Below are 20,051 nucleotides of genomic sequence, written 5' to 3' on the forward strand. Positions count from 1 at the left end.
AAGGCTTAATGCAGAATGTAACTGAGCAGTAGAGAAAAGTGCTGACTTTAAGATCAATATGACAACTCCACAAATCATTACTTACAACCCCACTCTCACACCCTGCACACACATGGAAAACTCCTCATCCTTTCATTGAAGAAATTAGACACATATTTGGGGAAAGATATAGTTCACTAGATGCTGCAAGGAATGGAGACAAGTCTTTAAATATCTGTGAGAAAATGATCTTCAATCTAGAATTCTATACTCAGAAAAGTTGTTGTTAAAGGAATAAAAGAGAAAAAGATATCTCATACATGTCCCAACTCCCCTAACCACACCCCGCCGCCCAAAAGCTATAAACTGAGATTAAGTGTGGCTACTACAAAATGTGTTCAAAGGAGCAACAATTCTGGTGATCCTGCAGCAGGTCTAGAGAAAAATGACCCCTTCTTTTTTTAAAGACTTCATTTATTGATTCACAAGAGACACACAGAGAGGGAGACAGAGACATAGACAGAGGGAGAAGTAGGCTTCATGCAGGGAGGCTAGTGTGGGACTCAATCCTGGATCCTCAACTCCAGGATCATGCCCTGGGCCAAAGACAGGCTCCAAACCGCTGAGTCACCCAGACATCCCAAAATGAGCCCTTCTTAAAACAAGTGGGTGATTCTGGAGAAGAAAGTATTTGCATGAGTGTGTATGTGGTGGAGGTGATTCCAGGAGCACTGAAGAATCCATTGCCTACCATTATTCTGCACAGAGCCAATACTGATAAGTGGTTTTGGTGATAAGAAAAATCAAATGTATTACAAAAAAAGCCTATTACTCTTGAGGGTCCTTCCACATAGAGTAGTTGATGTAATGCTTATAATGTTTCTGATACTTAAGTATTTTCAACACTTCAGGTGGTCTAGCAAATACATTGATGCACTATTATCTGAATTGACAAAGCGCATATGTGGTTCTGGAAAGTGTCCAGCCAGTAAATCTGAAATCATGACATTTTCCAATAGATCAAATCTTACTTAAATGTTTCTTGGGTTGCTAGCAACATTGGTAACACTTATTTATTTTTTAAGCATCTTTTGGGGAGGTTGCAATAATAATATGGTTTTCTCACTTACTGGGTTTCATCATGTGTGGTTTACTCACTAAGATTTATAGCTGTATTTTATGGCCTAATGCCCAAAATCATGTACTTAGTGATTTCTTTCAGAAGGCATTTGCCAAGATAATTCCAGAACCATTTTTTCTTCCAGAGTGACTCTGATACAAATCCACTCAAATAAATTAGTATTTTTTAACTTGACTGGCTCACCTGGCCAGAGTATCAAGATGACATGCCAATGCATGAGGTAATTCTTATGGCTACCACTAAAAAATTGTGAAGAAGCATTGTTTTCATCTTAATAGTTTTTTTTTTTCCGAAGGCAGCTTTCCTTTCTCTTATCTTTCCTATTGGCTTCCCTTGGAAAATGGTGCAATGAGCTGGTTTGCACACCATCTTTCTAGACTATAAATGGTGAGTGGAGGCTGGGGATGTTGAGAAAGACATCATACAGTTAATTTAAATAAAATGTCCTCTATTGCATTTTATTTTACCACATATTTATATTACTATTAATTTTATTATTATATTTTTGTTTACTTTATTTGTTTTATAAACAAGGGTTTAGGGAAATTACTTATATAAGTCAGTGTTTTACCTCTGTTTCATCTTCCATTTGGGACGTGTGTGTGTGTGTGTGTGTGGGTGCGTAGTTGGCTTCTCTGTGTTTTCACTTTTTAAAATTATACTTCTTCAATCCTAAAGTAAAAGGTATTATGGAATTTTAAACATGTAATGTATTTCAGGGGTCGTTTTCTCTCCATTTCCTTTCTTTTAGTTGAAAAGCTAAGGCAAATTTTTGGACACTTAATTAATTCAAAGTGAGAATTAGAAATCTAGTTTCCTGGTTTCAAGTTATGCATTTCTCCAATAGGCATTTTTTTTAAAGTTCTTACACTGCAAAAACTGTTGTTCAGTATTTTTATAATTTTATGTTAACCTTATTATTTATCTCTAAGATTGGCAAAATGATAGCTCGAAGTAAAAAATGTACCTAGCAGTTCAATGTTCCATGAAAATATATATGTTCAAATTTTAAACATTTTGCCATACAACAAACACTACAATTTTTAATATTTTAGGCCAAAAATATTGGTTAAGAAGCCAAACATGGATTTTCACTTTTCAATTTAAGGAAGTTCATGAATGTGAAACCAAGAATATTGGAGTCAATCTTTTTTCTCACAGAACTTATAGAAAACAGAAGACATAACAATATGTAATACCATATGGGAATACTTAAAAAATATTTACAAGAGACCACCAAAATATATTATGAATTTTATACAATATTTGATTAACTGAGGATTTAGTACAGAAATTCTTTCTGGATGACATATCTGAATAGACTACAAGTATATGTGATATTCTTACTTGGTAATTTCAAAGCAATTCAATGGCCATGTATTGACTATATAATATCAACAAGATACTGTCTGTAGGAAAACAATTTATACCATGTATAAAATGAATTCAAACATCTTCTTCATTGTTTGCTTTTATAATTTAGTCACTAGAACTTAAACACTGACATGGTCTTTCTGTTTTAAGAGTGTTCATCACTTAGATGAATTTTAAAATACAAATTAATGAGATGAAGTCTCCAAAATAAAATATCATCTTACAAAGATTAAATATATTTATCCACTCTATTGTATGGTCTGTTTTTGCCCTTCAAAAAGCACGAATCCATGTGATTGGTTTCATATGCTTAGGAAATGAACTGATAACAACTAGAATAATTTTAGTATTTGTAGCTCAAAATATAGAGAAAACCACATTTATACTTACTGGAGCGTCTAACATATTACAAATCTGATGAAACTGCAGCTATACAAAAGTGCAGAGAGTGAACAAACAATTGCATGAAACTATAAAGATAAAAATGAGACTATTACTAGTGTTATATTATTTCTAAGATGAATTATTCCCCAGTTCTCTGTAAAAACAACAGTGTTATGGAAATATTTTTGAAATTCATTCACAAGAGCTACAGAATTTACTGAATACTGCTAATGTGGTTTAGTTTTAGTTTTCGCCCTCTTTCTCTACACTCACACACATACACACATACACACACACAAACTTATGTAACCACTTATGACTGTTTACTTGAATACCATTTTTACTGTGTACTAGATAATAAAAACTGAATGTTAATTTTTTATTTAAAAAAATAAAATTTTCAGGATGCATTGGCGGCTCAGTTGGGCATATGCTTTTGGCTCAGGTCATGATGCCACGGTCCTGGGATAAAGCCCCAAGTTGGGCTCCTGTTTAGCAAGGAGTCTGCTTCTCCCTCTCCATCGCCCTCTGCTCACGCTTTCTCTCTCACACACAAATAAATAAATAAAATCTTAAAAAAATAAAATTTTCATTTTGAATTTTCAAGATAAGATTTTTTTAAAGTTCAGAAAAAAATTAATTAAATTTCATTCAATCAGTATCTTAGTGCTGACTTTATCCTGAAATTAAGTGTGTCTTAAATTAAGCATGAAATAGCCTTCCCACAGCCATTACTAAAATAAGGTGCAGGGATGCCAGGGTGGCTCAGTCAGTTAAGTGTGTGCCTTCGACTCAGGTCATGATCCCAGGGTCTTGGGATGGAGCCCCAAGCTGGGTTCCTGGCTCAGCAGAAACCCTTCCCTCTTCTACCCATGTCCCTCTTCCCACTGCTCCTGCTTTCTCTCTTTCTCTCAAGTAAATAAACAAAAATAAAATCTTTAAAACATAAAAATAAAATAAGGTGCAAAGATCCCTCATAAAATATGTTTTTTAGGGGCAGCCTGGGTGGCTCAGCGGTTTAGCGCCACCTTCGGTCCAGGGTCTGACACTGGAGACCCTGGATCGAGTCCCACATCTGGCTCCCTGCATGGAGCCTGCTTCTCCCTCTGCCTGTGTCTCTGCCTCTCTCTCTGTGTGTGTGTCTCTCATGAATAAATAAATAAAATCTTTAAAAAAATATATGTTTTTACTTTCCTCATTTAAATTTTTCAATATATCTTATACATATGTATATATTGTCTACAGTTATAGCAATTTGAAATTTGTAATAGAAGCATAGGCAATGATCTTAAATTGTTAGATTTTAATTCATTTAGTTTTTCCATAATACGAATCCATCACATTTTCCTCTTAATAGGACCGTTTTAAATATTATTTTGTAATTTTTTGTTTTTCCTGTGTGTAAACTACTTCTTAAAGTAAATTAAGCACATGAGGGGGCCACGCTTGCTCTTTGGTATTTCCAGGGCATAGTCCAATAAATAGATGTTCTGTTATACAACATAGTCCTTACAGAAGTTAAAAAGATGTACTCTTTTTTTTCTTAAGGAATTTTTTAAATGTGAAGATGTAGCTATATTCAGTTAAAAAATGTAACCTATCATAAGCACTTTTGTTTCTGACTTATTCCCAGTCGTCAGCTGATAATGACTCGAAATTCAAAGGAAAATGAATAAGCTTAGTAGAGACATTTTATCTCCGTTAGGTACTCTTTAGCCCTGACCCATTTATGAAAATTCACTGTTAATGGAGTAACCTCTGTGAAAGAAAAAAGATTTGCTGAGTCAACTCTATGCCCCCAGGCATTGTGTTTCCCACTTTTCATTACTTTTATTTTTTAAAATAAATTAATTTTTATTGGTGTTCAATTTACCAACATACAGAATAACACCCAGTGCTCATCCCGTCAAGTGTCCCCCTCAGTGCCCGTCACCCATTCTCCCCCACCCTCCGCCCTCCTCCCCTTCCACCACCCCTAGTTCGTTTCCCAGAGTTAGGAGTCTTTATGTTCTGTCTCCCTTCCTGATATTTCCCACACAGTTCTTCTCCCTTCCCTTATATTCCCTTTCACTATTATTTATATTCCCCAAATGAATGAGAACATACACTGTTTGTCCTTCTCCGATTGACTTACTGCACTCAGCATAACACCTGAAAATCAGCACAGCAGGCCCCTCCCCCAGAAGACCAGCTGGACGGACAAGTTCCAGGGAAAGTCAAGGGACTCAAAGTATACAGAATCAGAAGATACTCCCACGTGTTTTTCATTACTTTTATACCTCACATTATAACTGTTTCCTATCATCGTTTCCTACCAGAAATCTTCAAAGAATGTATATCACAAAATTTCACCATTTTTATGTTTCTTTAATAACTATGCTTTTGGATTTTTTGTCAGACTAGTAAAATTAACATGAAGCAACTTGAAGAACCATTTTGCCTAAAGATTTATTTTTTTAAATGTTTAGGTATATGCAATTAGTATCTTATATAAAAATATCTATAATTAAAAATAGATGATATACAATAAAATGGCAAAGTAATGAAAGGGTCATGGAGTCTAAATAGAAGTAAGGGGAAAATATAAGAAATGTGACAATTTTTTATAATTAAAATATCTCAAATTGAATTTTAAACTTTATATGTACATATGTCTATTAAAGAAATATGTGGACATGACCAAAATAACACACACACAAGCGACTATACTCCATGCTTTAATAGTCATGGCTGATAACTAGTATATCCTCTTCTGTAGATAAGTAGTTGTTTTGACCACATCAGAACTATTTGGTTTTACTGCAGAGTCATGTGATAAGACATATTCTTCTCTATAATTCCAATGATATATCTGTGCCATTTCAAAAAGAATGCTCCAGTAGATGTATTTTTTTTCTTCTGCTTCAATTTCCCACTTGGGAAAATGAAGTCAGCCTTAAATATCTTTACACTCCTTACATCTATGGAGAAGGGGGAGGGGGACAGAGGCACAAAGTAGCTATGACACATACGTCCTTCAGGAAATCAGATTTTGCACCAGATGGTAATTTGCACATGTAACTGAGAAAAGAAAACTACTTTACCCACTAAAGGTGGGTGAAGGCAGGCCAGCTCTCTCTCTCTGCCTCAAAATTCCAGGGAGGAGAATTTTTTTGAGAAGCCAAACTGGAAAGACTATAAAGGGGAAAAAAGAGAGAGAGAGAGAATTAGCTAAGTACCTAGGCAATGAAGATTCTTTTTCAATTTGGAATGTTTTTGAAGAAATGAGAAATTTTATTTCTACACATTTGGGGTAAAGCTAGAGTAGAAGTTAATAATTTTTAAGAGAAAAGTAATCAAGTAATTATAGTAATTTGATATTGCCACCACATCCAAGATCATAAGCAGTAGGCTTGTATAACATATGTCATAGGTTTTTAAATTTCATTTATGTATTAGTTCATTTTTGCTGAACTTTACAAAAGTATCTGTCCACAACAGTTGGGAAGATAGTTGGTTTTCCCCAGAGATTGAGGAACCGTGAACTAATTATTTAGGTTCCTGGAGGAGAAAGAAGTTTAGATTAATATCAAAAGTTGGTAGAGATTCATTTTAATAAAAGGCATGCTTTATTTTGATATTAGGAAAAGGCCACTAAGAAAAGCTGCAGAGGTTTGTTGATGAATGGTGTTAGGAATAAGGAAATGAATAGACCATAAAGGTCTCAAATAAGGTTGCTATTAAAAAAAAAATTTAGTAGCCACAATCTAATTTCCTCTCCAGTAATTGTCAGTAGCTCAGGTATAGAGAGTAGCTTTTTTGATTAATCAGCAGTTGACATTTTGCAAAGAAAAGGAAATGGAAAAACACAGAGTCCTCTATTAAATGAAGATGTGCTGAGGCTGGAGATTGAGAGGTTATTTTGTGCAGAAATGAGGGGACATTATGAGCGGAATAGCCAAATGGATGAGCACTGAAGAGAAAGGTTTTTTGTTTTGTTTTGTTTTTAATACAGCTGGACAAATAATCATCTGAAAGCAGCAAAAGCAAGCTGAGAAAATGAGGCCACTACCATCAGAACCTAAGGCTTATGAAATAAGAAAGAATTGAACCAACTCTGTTTGAGAAAGATACCAGGGAAACTGAGGCTATCCGAGAGGTTGAGGGAGACTCCTACATCTCAGGAAAAGCAGAGAAGGAGAGGGAGAATGTCACAAAGAGAATGAGGTTGTATGAGAGTTAGTTGATGATGAAAGGAGAATTTTGGAAGGGAAAGTGGAAAAAAAAAATCCCGGAAGAAAGCACTCAACAGTGTGAGAATTTGACAATAGGTGAGCAAGAGATTGTGGAGTGAATAATTGCACTTTGAGTACTTATAGAGGCTGAGATGAGAGGCCTCAGCGGTTGACTTTTCTGAAAGTTGTGGGCTGGCCATTCTGAGTGAGATCCTAGATAGAATAGGAACTGCAGTCACTGCTCAGTGTTCAAAGAGATTACTGCGAAGAGTGCACTTCTCTCATAGATCAAGTAAAACATTCTGCAATTTGTACTGAAAGCATGGTAAGATAACCGGGATCACTTTCAAGCTAAGAATTGCAGAAGGTGCAATAGGGTTCTTAAAATATTGACTTAGGGCTACCACACCTTGAATCCTGGATAACATGGGAGCTGTGAAATAGACTGAGTTGGTAAGTGTTTGTTTTCTTATATTCTGTGTCAACATGGCATATAGACACTCCACACAAAAGGTAATTGGATTTATGCAGGTGCAGATTTATAAAGAGCAACAACAACAACAAAAGAAACAAAGGTACCTGGCCTTGCTGATCCCTTAAAAATAAGAATGTTATTTGTCAAAAGAATCGCTTCTGACTCATTTGATTCTCTTAATGTTACTTTGGTAAGAATTTTTCAGGTATATTTGAGGCATTGAATCACTATTGAGATCACAGAAGAAACCTAGACGTTGAAAGATTCCTGTTCATGAAGCCAAAGAGAAGGGACAGAGGAATGCATGCAATGGAAAGTCTTAAATTAATGTTGACAATTTTTGTAGTTAGGTGAAACACAGTACACCAAATGGATAAAGGTACTTAAGGTCCTACTTATCATAATCCAACTATTAGATTAAAAAAAATTGGGGGTGTTTGTGAATCCCTGCGTGGCTCAGTGGTTTAGTGCCACTTTCAGCCTGGGGCGTGATCCTGGAGACCCAGGATCCTGGAGACCCACGTCGGGCTCCCTGCATGGGGCCTGCTTCTCCCCTGCCTGTGTCTCTGTCTCCATCTCTCTCTCTCTGGGTCTCTCATGAATAAATAAATAAAATCTTAATAAATAAATAAATAAATAAATAAATAAATAAATAAATAATAAAACCCCCTAAATCCAGTTTATCAAGAAAGAATGTGGACATGTTTTGAAAGAAGTCAGTTAATTTATGGATACTGCCTTACAGCACAGTTTGGGGTTTTACCTTTCAAAAACAAGATGGAGGGATCCCTGGGTGGCGCAGCGGTTTGGCGCCTGCCTTTGGCCCAGGGCGTGATCCTGGAGACCTGGGATCGAATCCCACGTCGGGCTCCCGGTGCATGGAGCCTGCTTCTCCCTCTGCCTGTGTCTCTGCCTCTCTCTCTCTCTGTGACTATCGTAAATAAATAAAAATTAAAAAAAAAAAAAAAAACAAGATGGAATATACCAAAAAAGCAAAACAAAACAAAACAAAACAACAAAAAAAAACATGGTAAACAATTTTGCAAATAGTAAGGCAGAATTGGAGATTTTGAATCAAATTATCTTAGAGAACTCTTCAGTTTTGGAGAGTTAATTAGCTATCTTATCTAGAAGCATTAAGCTCCAACTGGGTGAATTCTAGAACTATAATATTATAAAAAGAATTCAAAGGGAATTTGTGACCAGATCATGCCTTTCATTGAAGTTATATGAATAACACAGTGTTCTGAGCTGGATGAATGCAAAGCACAGTGCATTCCACTGACATATTTTGTAGTCTAGTTGTGATGAAAATAAAATTAAAGAGCTGCTTTTGAAACTTATCTGAATTCTAAGGTTTTTGTTGTTGTTGTTGTTGTTTTAGTTGACTCTTACAAGTACCACTTAGCAGCATATTGAGAGTGGGTCAGAGCAACCTGTCTTACTGCTACCCACATTCTGAGCAGTCAAATCAGGTTTCAAGTCAGATTACTTGGAAGGTAGAAAATTATAGAGTCATCTTTAAAAAAAAATTCTCTGGTTTGAAACATGAAAGCAGAAGCTTCACACTGTTAAGATCGTAAAAAGTGCTTATGCTATTATTGTTAAATGCAATATTCTCATTCATTCATTTGACAGTTTATTGAGGGTCATACGTGATGCCATTTTTGTATGAAATGGGTTTTGCATGCAGGAGCTTTAAGATAATTGATTTAGATGGGAATTTATCACTTAAGGATATCTACCTTGTAGGTGGAAAAAAAGAGAAAATGTTAATTAATCAATGGTATTAGCTACTTGATCAGAAAGTTGAGTAAAGTCATACTTAGATTTATCATACAAGCTGCCCTTAGACAATAAGAAGTTGTAGCTATGCATGAACTAGATCAGATTTTTCCTTTTTTGGTTAATGTGTCTTTGTATAAATGTACTCCATAAGGGAATAGTTTTCTTATTCCAAATCTTCTGTGACCAAGGTTTTAACAGAGCCTTCAATAGTCTCAACAACCGTCAGTGAAATGATTATGCCTACAAGGGTGTATTAATTAATAAGAGCTCAAGAGACAGTTTGGACCTAATTCTACACGTTAAGTATACATCACAAGTCATACTACATTATGATGTCCTTTTATCAGGTAGACAAGTCGAGAGGGAGATATACAGATTTGTCTATTTGAAAATAACCTCTGGTATTGACCAGTGTCCGGATAGGCAACCTGGTCATGCCTCTTCCAAAGTTAGATTTTGGAGTAGCTCCAAAAAGTAAAATTACTTTTGAACACAGAATGTTAAAGATCAAAACGGGAGACTGCTCCTGAGTATTGTCTATATAGCAGAGTTAGTACATGAATCTAGTATTAGTACTGTATGAAGTTGGAAATAGAAATAAAAAGGAAATGGAGGTTGGAAATATAAGGTTGGAATAGAAATGGAGTAGAGGGCAGCCTGGGTGGATCAGCAGTTTAGCGACGCCTTCGGCCCAGGGCGTGATCCTGGAGACCTGGGATTGAGTCCCACATTGTGCTCCCTGCATGGAGCCTGCTTCTTTCTCTGCCTGTGTCTCTGCCTCTCTCTGTCTCTCTCTGTCTCTCTTCCCCCCCCCCCCCCCGTCTCTCATGAATAAATAAATTAAAAAAAAAAAAAAGAAATGGAGTAGAAAATAGGTTTAATTCTTTAATTCTTGTTACAATCAGGAGTTCAGTAACCGCATGGAAGCAAAATGGAACAAAAACTGCATTTCAACTATGTTATGAAAGGCCTTGTATCACCATTAACTTCCTTTCTGAAAATGGTGGTTATGCTTCTTGGGAAAACATTTCAGAAATAATAGGATTTTCTTAAAGGAATTGCTGAATTACTGCATGTGGTATAAATTGCTATAAATGATCGCTTTAAAACCCCATAAAAAAGAATCTAAATGCTCACAAAGAAAGTGGAAAAGCCATAAAAGTCAGATGTGTTAGGAACAAAATCTAGGTCTCTGTAACATCCCAGACTTTGCTCCAAAGTCTCATAATTGCATGATTGCCTACATGCTTATAATTTATAGACTTTGGCAGAGAGTTTTCAGATATTGTTTATTTCAGATAATCAGGCTGAAAGATGATTAGTTCCTTGTTTGACCCACAAGTTTATATTCTGCACCTTTACCCAATTTCATAGCAAAGCAACACTTACTCGAGACATATTGAACCATTTTGTCAGGAAATACTTAGGTAAAAATGTATAGGGTTCCAGTACTAAACAAAAATGTTTAAATCCATGCACATTATATTTTCCTACTTTAATAGTAGAAAACTTTTTAAATTATATTTTTTGTATTGCTTTTAATGAGAAATTATTGATGAAAATTTTGTTAGGATTTCTATTTACATATTTAGTGACCAAGAAATATCAGGGGGAATAACATCAAAAGTACTTTTCTGTAAGTTTGCGAATACAAAACCAAATTTAAAAATAACTTAGAAGCGGATTGCCTGGGTGGCTCAGTCAGTTCAGCATCTGCCTTCTGCTCTGATAATGATCCCAGCCCAAGTCCTGGGATCGAGCCCCATGTGCTCCCTGCTTTTCCAGGAGCCTGCTTCTCCCTCTCTCTCTGCCCATGCCCTCGATCATGCTCTGTCTCACTCTCTTTCTTTCTCCCTCTCTCTCTCTCAAGTAAATTAAATCTTTAAAAGAAGTAATGTAAAGAAAAATAAAATTCTTAATTCTTTAAAATGAATTGTTCTGTGTATAGATGATATAAAAATACATGATCCATTGCCTTTAAAATCTAGGACCCCAATCTTATCTTTAAAAGGGATTCAGAACATGGGTACACTCCCAGAAAGAAAGTGAGAATTGTTCACTATAATTACTATGTCAAAAAGGAAGATTGTTTAAAGAAAGAATTAATGGCTTCTAGAAATGTATCAAAGTGAAAAATAATTAAAGACAGATTTTGTGATTTTATAAAAACAAAATCCCAGATGTACTGTCATTTTACCTCCATATACATCAGACTATTCCTTACAAAGATATAGTTTATAAATCAAAATATAAAATTTGTGAGTTTTCTATTTCTCAGATAGCTTCTCAATACATGGTGTCCTCATTACTTCAAAAATAGACTATTCTTTTGATGAATTATACAAATGTGATTCTAAATATCTCAAAGTGTTGTTTCTTTGTGTATCTATGCATATTTATTAATTTCATTAACTCAATAGCCTTTTAACAATTAGGAAAAAACCCTTTATTCTGGAATGTAGGTCTGCTCTCAAGTGACTTTTGTTATTCTAGAATAGGTAAAATATAAGCAGAAATATTAGCAGTAGGGAGTGATATAATATATAAGCTGCTAAAGAAAGGATTCAGGTTCTCATTTTATTTCTTGTAATACTCGATGGATGAAAAGTTATAAATATCAGCTATATGTAAATTTACACTCCCAAAGTTCTAATAGAGATCATTGATTTGTCCTAAGTTTTGTGCTTTCTGAAATAATCTTACCTTTCCTATTGGATTTCATGAAAATATAAATGAGAAAGCTTCACAGGAAAGGGAATTAACAATTTTATTTTTTTAAGAAGTGTGGCACAATTGTTTTTTAACCGATTTCAGAGAACTTTTTAACTCAAAGGATGCTATTCATGTTCAATATACACAATAAAAGAAATACCTACACTCATATAGTTATAAAACTCACTACAGTTAAATCTCAATATTATTTTATATGTTGAAATTTTAATCTACTTTTGCCTATGATTTTCAGTCTTTGTGTTTTTTGTTTGTTTTTTTGGTCCTTTGACAAATCCATTAATTTAGGAAGGGATGAGAAGCAAAGAAGAAGGTTAAATCCATTAACTTGTTTTAGAGCAACATTGCCAAACTGTGCAGAAAGGACAGTAAATTAAAACTATTGGAAAAAACAATGATCTTTAAAACATGACCCATGCATTTAATGTAGTTATGTTATCTCTGTTCTTTGTGGAAAACCCACAGTTGGTTGTAGTACTCATAGAGCAGAGTGTCAGGCCTCAATGTAAAGTTAAAGAAATGTCGTCTCTGTTTCTATTTGCAAAAGTTCTTCCCATGTATTTATTAAATCGATACTTATACAACATAATGTCAGTGTCTCCTGACATTGGTAATATTCTTGACTTTAAAGAAAATTGATGATAAGCATTATAAGAATTGATTTTATATTTTGGTCAACAGATTTTCCACATGACTTATGACCTTGCCAGTGCAGTGGTGAGAATATTTAACCTCATCGGCATGATGCTGCTCCTATGCCACTGGGATGGCTGTCTTCAGTTCTTAGTACCACTACTGCAGGATTTCCCACCAGATTGCTGGGTGTCTCTGAATGAAATGGTTGTAAGTAATTTGTATTATTTTACACACTGCATATTCAATGTTTTGCCAAAGATTTCTAAGTGTTTAGGTTAGAATGATCTAATTTCTTCTCTATAAATGTTTAGAGAAAACTTAATTTTGCTTTCATAGATGTAAAATCAAATATTCTACTGCTTTTTCTATGACTACATTTTGTTTATATGAAATGTTTCTGGGGAATGTGTTATGGGATCTATTTTTTAGGTATCTTACTTTGTGTATATTGAAGGCATATTGTATTTCCAAGCTACATGTACACTCACATATGTACATATGTATGTACAATCATATGTATAAGCATGGTACAATGTTCTTCTAAAACTGTCTACTGCTTAAAATAACTCCTTTCTTTCTACTTGATTTTGGCATTTACTATGCTTAAGACACGCAATTCTAGGTGGTGTTTAAACATATAGAGACATGTACATTAGTATATATGCAATGAGATAAGTGTGATGTGCATGGTATTTTAGATAGTAATTTTTGCTAGGGAAGACAATGAAAAGCTTCATGGAAAGGGTAAAGCCATTATTTATCTTTATTTTTTATTTTTTTAGTATAATTGACACACAATGTTACATTAGTTTCAGATGTACACTTTAACCTGAAAGATGTATGAATATTTAAAAATATTTGACATATAAATTTGATTAACATAAGTATATTAATAGTCACATTTAATTTAAAGAACATGAGTTTTTAAAAAAAGAACATATGCTTTAATCTATATTGTGTAATACTTACAAAGGAATTGAAAGAATAGTAAATATCGGAAGATAAATTTTATGACTCTTCCACAAAATTTTAAGTTTGATGACTCACAAAATTTTAACTTTGGCATAAATCAAATACTCTCTTTCTTCCCAAAATATTCCATATTAATTTTTGGGCTTATTATTGTAGAAATGATGTAGACATCTTAAGAACATATATGTTTTTCTTCTAATAGCTATAGCTCAGTCTTTGTATTTGAAGAAAAGAGGAGTTTACATTACATGCAAAGAAGTCTGGTCTTCTTTCTCTTCTTTCTTCTTGCCTACCTATTTTCCTCCTTCCCATCCTTTCTCTCCCTGCCTTCTTTATTCCTTTTACTGCTTTCTTTGAGACTTGATATTTACCTGGATCTCTCCTTCATTTCATTATATATGCTTAAATGTCACTACTTCACTGAAGCCACTGTGTGACCACTCTGTCTAATCTATCACCCAACTGGTTTATATTTTATCTTAAAAGAATTTAGTTAAACACACTGTTATTTATATTTGCTTGTGCCCTCAACACAAAATGTCTGTTCCATTAGGTCAGATAATTGACTGTTTTGTTCTGTACTTTATGGTCAGTGCCTAGAACTGTAGTTTGTTTTAATCTAGGCACTCATTATTAAAAGTTCATTTGAGAAATACTGTATTTATATTTCTGTACCTAAAAATCTAAGCAAGGTGTTTGATCAGGTCACTTTTCAAATTTATGAATTCTTCTTAATTATAGATATGTCTTTTTACTTACCACTGAAAGAAAAATTGTGAAGACATTACTAAGATATTTTGGTGGGGGTGGAAGGAAAAAAAAAAACAACAGCTCTATACTGTAGCTACTGACTGAGTGTATAGTTTAAAAACACTAGCACTATTGCCAAAAGATAATTCATCACCGGCACAGATTAATATTTAAGTTAACAAATAATTTTTGTTTTAAATTACCATTAAGTATCTTTCAGAAAAATAGGAATTGTCTTTAGTAAAGGAGTTAAGGGACTATTTTGGAATATCCATAAAGTACATATAGTTGCATAGTTATAATATATGGGAATACACTACTTAATATATCCAGTGCTAAGCGCATTTATTGAAGAAAATTTTTAATATCTTGATCACATTTTAAATGTGTCTGTGTGTGTTTGCTTTGTGTGTTTATATTTAATCTAGCATAGTCAAACTTTTATGATATCCTAATATTATACAAATACCTTTCCTGTATTTGCAGTGTTTTTTTCTTGCATCTTTTTTGAGGGGCAGGTTTACTTATGAAATTGGCTCTTACTTTCTCTCACATTTCTTTAACATTGTTTTCATATTTAATATCAAGGGTAGGAAACAGTTAAGTCTATGTTCAACTATAAAGACCAAAAATATATTGTGAATATTTGTGATATGAAGGAGATAATGGTAAAAAAAAAAAAGACAATTTTTGTATCATTAGAGAATCTTCATGTCATTTGACCTTGAAGATAGTCATTTTCTATCCCAAAGTCATCAAATTCTAGAATACCTTCCATCACAGCAAAGCAAAGCAAAGTGTATTTAAACAATAAGGGAGTTATAAAGAAGTAAAAAATCCAATGTAATAAAAAAAACCCTACATGTATATATTTTGCTTACTGTATACAAACCCTTGTGCCTTGAAATATTTTCTTATTTGGAACTCATAGCAACAAATGAGGTGAGCATTGTTATCCCTCAGTTGACAGTTCAGAAATCTGAAATTTTTAAAGGTTAATTTAATTGTTCTATAGCACACAAATTACTAGATTAATAAAAGCGAGGTTAGAATGCCTATCTGACTACATAATTTCTCTTCTAAACCACAGTAGAATATCTTGTGTTGCATAGATTGTAAAAAATAGTTAAGAAACACAGATTGCAGTAGAAAGTCACTCGAATATCAGCATTTGAGCTCTGACACTAAAAAGCAGCAAGACAGATATGAGATATAGATGTAGAAAAGCAGAATCAAGCTGGGAAAGAAAGTGAGAAGCCAGATCAGGGTAGATGCAGAACATGATATTCTTCATTCTTAGGTATGCGCTTGACAATTTTATGATGTTTGACATTGATTCTAAATAATGTATGGTAAAGACTAGGGTTTTGGGTCAATTCCTCATAGCTTCCTTCTTTTTCATATTTTGTATTCTTAAATGATTTATATCCTTCAATGTTATTTTAAATACTCCTTAACCATATTTTCACTTATATGCACATATTCATCTTTTTATATGTATTTTAAATCTTTCTGAAACACGTTTGTATTTATATCTATATATCACTAGCTAGTTACCCATATATGTCCTATAATGAGAAATCCAGAGTAGTGCTGTACCTATACTATATCTTTGGTAATTTGTTCAATATATTTATTCTTATCTTAACTGTTTCTAATCTGCAGTTCATTCTGTAGAAGTAGGCCTAATTCCTCTCAGAGAATTCCTTTGCTATGTTTATAAATTCCTATTGAAAGAATTCTTTAAATGCCATTTTTTTAGTCAATCACTGAAGCATGGTGGGCTACTTGAATTGATGAGGTGGGAGATACTGACTTGAAAAATCCAATTTGCACAGGGATTAATCTTACTCTACATTTATAATATAATTTTGTATTGAACATCACATTCAAGAAATATTTGAATTATAGAATTCTGTTGAATGAAAATCTTGGTCAGATAATTAATGTCTAATAAAATTAATTTTGAAAATCTTATCATTATCACATTTTTTGACTATGTTTTTAAGCAATATCACACTAAAATTGTAATAGTTCATTATTAAGGATATTAGAGGTGTTGGTTTTTGGGTTAAATTAAAAATTATGAAGTATTCATTTTAAAACTAAGAAAATAAAAATTGTGATGCATCTGAACTTAAATAATAATTTTGTCATAATTTAGGGAATGACTTTACAGAATAAAGAAGGATTTGCAGCTAAATAGTGGATTCGTATAGAAGTGTTTCTTTGACTGAAATCTGCAGGTTTACTCTCATGGAGTCCACAGGTTCTCTCCCAGCAATCTTGTAAATATATAAATATATGCTGGTGATAGTTTGAAAGGTTTCAGTGTAAACGTATTACGAATCTTCAGTCATATGAATGCTCTAAATATGGAGTCTGGATTTGCTTTTGTAGTTAAAGTACCCTGTGCCATATAAAATAATTCTCGCTTATTGACAATAATTAGGGATCCATTTATATCAAATGAAGGCTAAGTGACATCATATCAAATGCTCTACAAAATTTTCACTATAGTCAAAATGGAGATATGGGAGAGTCACTTTTTACATACCACACCCTCATATAGTAGTGTGTTAAACTGCATAACCTACAATAACTAGTGCCATAAAGGCACTAAATTTACATTGAATGCATCTATTGGTTTTAGCAAAACATTTCCCATCACAATAAATTTACACTGATAGGTTTATTGACTTATTATTTTGTTAGTATTTGATTTGTAAAATTGTTTTAACTTTATAAGAATTATAAGTATAAGAAATTTATATCTAGTTTTATAGTTGTATTTGTTTAATATCATAATCCAAATAATTTGAGCCAACTCAAGTGCTGTGTATTATAATGTTTCAGTTCATTTCAAATACTGAAAGTTCATCAAGTTTATATGAACCATACTAAAAGTATCAGAAAATAAGATATATAAATGTCTGGAAGGGTTCAATTAATAATATCTATGTGGAGAAAACAAGAGATCTGATTGGAAAAATCTAGATTATTACAAAGTTTCATTTTCATTTGTGACAGTGTACCTCAAGTTATTAATGTATTACCAATAACACAATGGTCACACAGTCCACATTCTCCAGTTCCCTTCCTGTTGGATGGTTATGGTCAATGGACTCTGAGTGGCAGTGTCATATTTCACATAGAGGTCTAAGCATTGAAAAGCTGGTTTGCAACCCTCCAGTTCTTTTTTTTTCCCCCCTATTCAGAGGCATCCTTTTAATTTGTAGCCCACAACATAACATAGCTTATTCTGACTCTTTTAGACGACAAAATAGGGATGGGAAAATCTGGCAGAAATGAATTTAGAGACACACATTCCAGAATTGCCTCTACCATTAAAACTTCTATGATTTTAAGCAAATCACTCAACTTTCCTGTAGTTCAACTATGAAATGAATATATATTATTTATTCTTGCATTTAGGTAATTTATTGAGTGCTTGCTTTGCACTAGGCATTATCTTAGGCAGGGGATGTACACTGGAGAATGAGACGAAGTTTCTGCCTTCATATTTAAACATGCTTTCATTCATACTACTTCATTCGAGGTGTCAAAAACTATATAGAGATTTAAAATTTTGATTTTCTAATCTAAGGAAATAGAAAATTCTGTGCAAAAGCCCTTAATATGAATTTGAATTAAGGCTTCTGAAATGTTTGCATTGCCCAGACTCCTAAACAGGGAGGAGAATGCTAGCTAGATAATTGCCCTCTTTCTTGCCATGCTATAGACACTTGAAAATTTAGCCATTCTTATGAAACTCTTATTTAGTCTTCCTGATTTAGGCATCCAGAGAGCACTACCTTTTTTCTAACTCATAGGCTAGTGGCAGCTTTGTGTGAATTAAGATAAAGTCTATGAGGAGTCTAAACAAAATAGGGAGACATTTATTTCAACTACTATCAGCTGGTTTGGGATCAGGAAACTTGAGAAAGAGTGGAGATTAAGACATGTCAGTCATTTCTAGCTCAAAAACGGTAATGATTAAAGTAAATGTGTGCTGGGGGGGCTTGGGTAAAATAGTTGTTTATTGATATCTCTATTTCAAGCAAATTATTTGGGGAAAAATGGATTATATTGTTTATATGCATGCCCTCATATATAAGAAGAACATTGAAACCTAGGATAAAATAGGTTATTTTTTGTTTTACAAAGCCCAATTAACTATTTAGGTAATTATTGTTTGAAACAATATAATCAAGATAACATAATTAAAAATTAAAAACATATCTCTCTTGAAGTCTAGCAATGTATCTTAGAATTGAAATTCTGTAAATTTGAAATTGTATTATTATATTATTGACTTTTTAGAAATAGAATGTATTGCTTTAACAGAATTTTTTCTGAAGTCCTAACAAATGTAACCAATTTGCTGACAAGTCACCATAGCTTTACAGGAAAAAAAAAATGCATTCATAGCTCCAATAAGTTATAATAATAAAGTAGGTCAGCAGCCTGCTGAGTGTTGTGATTCTCCTTTGCCATCCTGTTTCTGCCTGTTAGGAAGGCCAGCCTGGGGACTGCTCTCTATTGGAGAGAAACATGACTTAATCACAGAAGTGAAACAGTTCATATACTGCATCTATCCTTCTCAGACATGTATTCTTTTATGGGAATAAATATATGGAAATAAATACCATTCATTAAATTACCTTATCTAACAAGAGACACCTATTAAAATTGGGGAAGGAAACAAAATATCTTGCAGCCCAGTATTGTCTCCAAATATGAATGTTATGAAAACTTTTCATGAATGTAGTATGAAAGTACATGTATCACATTATTTCATCTATTCTAAATAAAATGAAAACACTTTCATTCCCACTTTTAAAATGAAAAATCTGACTCAAAGAATTATAACATCGTTTACATAGAGTCGGAGGCAAAATTGTGGGAGCTGGTTATGGAATCTATATTTCCCCTTGAGTCCCTGTTGAACTTACCATAGCATTCTAATTCACAGGTCCCAAAGAACTTCAACCATTGTCAATTTTCAATTTATCTTTACAGAAAACAACTATATATTGTTGCAACACTAGAAAAACTTGGAAAATATTTGAAAAACTCATTGCATTCTGTATGTACATATTGGTGAAGTTTTCTCCATTTACTACTACCTTTAAGTCCCAAAGAATCTGTTAATGAAATTGTATCTTCCCACTTATTCTGAATTTCTCATTTATTTTGAATTCACATGAGATATATTGTTTTAAATTGATAGAGGTTGGGGACACCTGGGTGGCTCAGTCGATTAAGTATCTGCCTTTGGCTCAGGTCATTATTCCAGGATCCTAGGATCAAGCCCACATCTACTTCTCTGCTCAGTGGGGAGCCTACTTCTTCCTTTCCCTCTGCTGCTCTGCCTGCTTGTACTAGCTGTGTGTGTGTGTGTGTGTGTGTGTATCAAGTAAATAAAATCTTTTTAAAAAGCAAAGGGATTCATATCTATTCTGAAAAAATAATAATAATTGATAGGACACCTGGGTGGCTCAGCGGTTGAGCGTCTGCCTTTGGCCCAGGGTGTGAATCTGGAGTCCCGGGATTGAGTCCCACATTGGCCTTCCTGCATGGAGCCTGCTTCTGCCTCTGCCTATAT

At 33.7% G+C, this 20,051-nt stretch overlaps 1 protein-coding gene across 1 annotated transcript in view; it reads left to right on the forward strand.

Moving 5' to 3' along the window:
• The window catches only part of HCN1 (hyperpolarization activated cyclic nucleotide gated potassium channel 1), a 379,863-nt gene that overhangs the window by 197,900 nt on the left and 161,912 nt on the right, over window positions 1-20,051 (forward strand). The window contains exon 3 of the mRNA XM_026017046.2: window positions 12,767-12,928. Coding sequence (XP_025872831.2) covers window positions 12,767-12,928 — 162 coding nt within the window. The remainder of the gene's footprint in view (window positions 1-12,766; window positions 12,929-20,051) is intronic.

This window comes from Vulpes vulpes, chromosome 4 (genome assembly GCF_048418805.1).
Source record: "Vulpes vulpes isolate BD-2025 chromosome 4, VulVul3, whole genome shotgun sequence".
Lineage (NCBI taxonomy): Eukaryota > Metazoa > Chordata > Mammalia > Carnivora > Canidae > Vulpes > Vulpes vulpes.